Below are 2,500 nucleotides of genomic sequence, written 5' to 3' on the forward strand. Positions count from 1 at the left end.
ACAGATACAGAAAACACTTGCTAGAAAATACTGTATGACTCATGTATGTATATGTGTGTATATGTACATAACATTCTAAGTACAATTTGTCCACTATCTTAGAAAAGAAAAAAAAAAATAAACAGCTTTTTCATGTTGTCCTCAGCCATCAGCATTCCTCATCAAGTAAAAGTGGAGAAACAAAAGCATATTTTTTTAATTAAATAACTGAGCACAGTATTTATCTGTCGGCTGTTTTTATTTGTTCATAAAATCAGGAAAACCATGTATTACTATGTTCTTAATACCCCGATTCTCTAAATTTAGAAACTCTTTCTTTTACTCTTTCTTTTTTTTAGTCTTTAGTCTTTTTTTCTGAGGAGAGTGTAGAGGACTTCTTTTTTAATTATTATTATTATTATTACTATTACTATTATTTTTATCAACCTTGCAGGAGATTCCCAAACGTCAATGGACAGCCTATCACTGCAGCCATGTTTTTATCACCCTGACCATCAAAAGTCAAATTTTGCTCCTGATGATTATTGTTTTTCTCCTGATGATCACCTCGTATTAGATTAATTACAATTATTGCAGTCTATTGAAGAATACACGCAGTTTGTCTTAGAATGAGTTGTTTTTACCACTCAGACACATGCCTCCACTCTCCCCTGCTGGATCAAACCCCTCCAAGGACAAACAGAATGTCTGAATACCAGTATGCGGGGCAGAAAGATGTTTAATCGGCAAGGAAGACAGCTGCTCTATGCGGACTGCCCTTACCCATCCGCACTCTCCAGCAGGCATGGTGTTGGCAAAGGGTGGATGCGATCACACATTGATAACTGGATAAACTAGGGTTGCCTCCTAGACGTCATTCGGCTCTATTGACATGAGTGATTTGTCACTGTATATACGCTGAAATTGCAAACTGTTTGACTAAAATACACATAAAGTTTAGAGCACACACCCCATGCTCTAAGAATGACAAGGAAGATAAGGAAGAACTTGGGAACTTGGCAGTAGCTCAAAATGTTTAATGTCAAAACATGGCCTTGGAAACCAAAGACGCTTTGATACTGACGTTTCGACGCTGTTTCAAGCTTCCGAAGCGCAGATGTTTCGAAACGCTTCTCCGAAGTGCGGTTCTAAGTGAAGGTTCTCGGTGAAACAAACCTGATCGCACATCTGTCTCAACCGCAAACTTCCAGAATGGTTAAAAGTCAAATAAACACATCCCAATTTCGAGGGTTTTTGTGAAAGGAGAGAGATTTTGAGAGATAGCGACATTGTGACATATAGCGACTGACAGTGCAATTTGGTGAGTGATAGGCCAGACATAAGGTTAGTGATACTGATTGACAGGCTAGTGAGAGACAAACAGCTGAGCGATAGTTAGGACAGATATAGTGACATATTAATATATAGAGAGTGATAGCGACAGATAGATTGACAGACAGACAGACAGATGATCCTCTGGTTTACTGTGTTGTATATCCGCACCTTTATATAATGGCAAAAAATACCTATGCATGCCAGCAACAGGTGTTCCATATGAATGATTTTTTTCCAAGGCTGGGGAGTTAATTTGTAAATAAAAAGAAGAAGAAGAAGAAGCCAACTCGGCCCAAAACAGCAGAACTACTAATATTTTTGAATAAAAATCTTGACATATAAAAAATGTGAGACATTGTTCCTTAATTTTCCCTTATTGATCTTTATGTTCCATGAGCATAACATGTTCCATAAAGACAGGGGCCTACACTTCATAGGTTACAAAGTACACTCAAAAACATAAAACTCATGTGGTTATTTATCCCAATAAACATAGTAGCCTTTTGTCAATAGTTTATCTTCCTATATATCATGTCTTACACATGAAATTGAAATACCAAGCAACTGAAATAGCCTCACAGATGTAAATAAACAACAACAGAAAAAATAAATATTTATTGAAACACACTGTTCATTACAGTCCCAATCTGAAAGCTTTTCTTTCTTTGTTTGTTGTGTGGTGATTTCTCCGAAATATGTAAAGGTCATATGTATTGATAGCCTGGCATAACCAACCAGAATAATAAGTGGTTTAGAATTTGTCAGCGCTTGTCTGAATCGTTGTTTCACAGAACAGCATTAACATGTTACGATAGCAAGGAAGGCCAGTAGGTGTCGCCTTGGAGATCGGTGTCGGATTGTTTCGAAACTATTTCGAAATTAACGGCATAATTGCGTCGAACGTTTGAGTATTTCACAAAACCTCGTTTAGCCCCACCACTACAAATCAGAAATGTAATGTTAAAAAAAAAAAAACTCTCTGAGTTCCCAGAATGCTTTGCCTAGTCAGCGGCGGAAGTGTCGCATTCACTCCTGCGCCAATTCAAATCACACAACAGTGAACTACTGAGCTGCTTAGTCGGCTGGCATTGGTTCATGAGAATGTAGCGTTAATTACGCTATTTGCAAGTTTCCTGACGTTGGTCACGGACGTATGTCGTTATCTTGTGAAGTGGTTCGTCGTCAT

The 2,500-nt window shown here is 37.9% G+C and overlaps 1 protein-coding gene across 1 annotated transcript in view; it reads left to right on the top strand.

Moving 5' to 3' along the window:
• Positions 1-2,404: 2,404 nt before the first annotated feature.
• The window catches only part of saal1 (serum amyloid A-like 1), a 13,385-nt gene continuing 13,289 nt past the window's right edge, over positions 2,405-2,500 (top strand). The window contains exon 1 of the mRNA XM_030790369.1: positions 2,405-2,500. This exon is cut by the window's right edge and continues 2 nt beyond it. Coding sequence (XP_030646229.1) covers positions 2,499-2,500 — 2 coding nt within the window. The 5' untranslated portion in view covers positions 2,405-2,498.

The sequence above is a fragment of the Chanos chanos genome, chromosome 13, assembly GCF_902362185.1.
Source record: "Chanos chanos chromosome 13, fChaCha1.1, whole genome shotgun sequence".
Taxonomy (NCBI): Eukaryota; Metazoa; Chordata; class Actinopteri; order Gonorynchiformes; family Chanidae; genus Chanos; species Chanos chanos.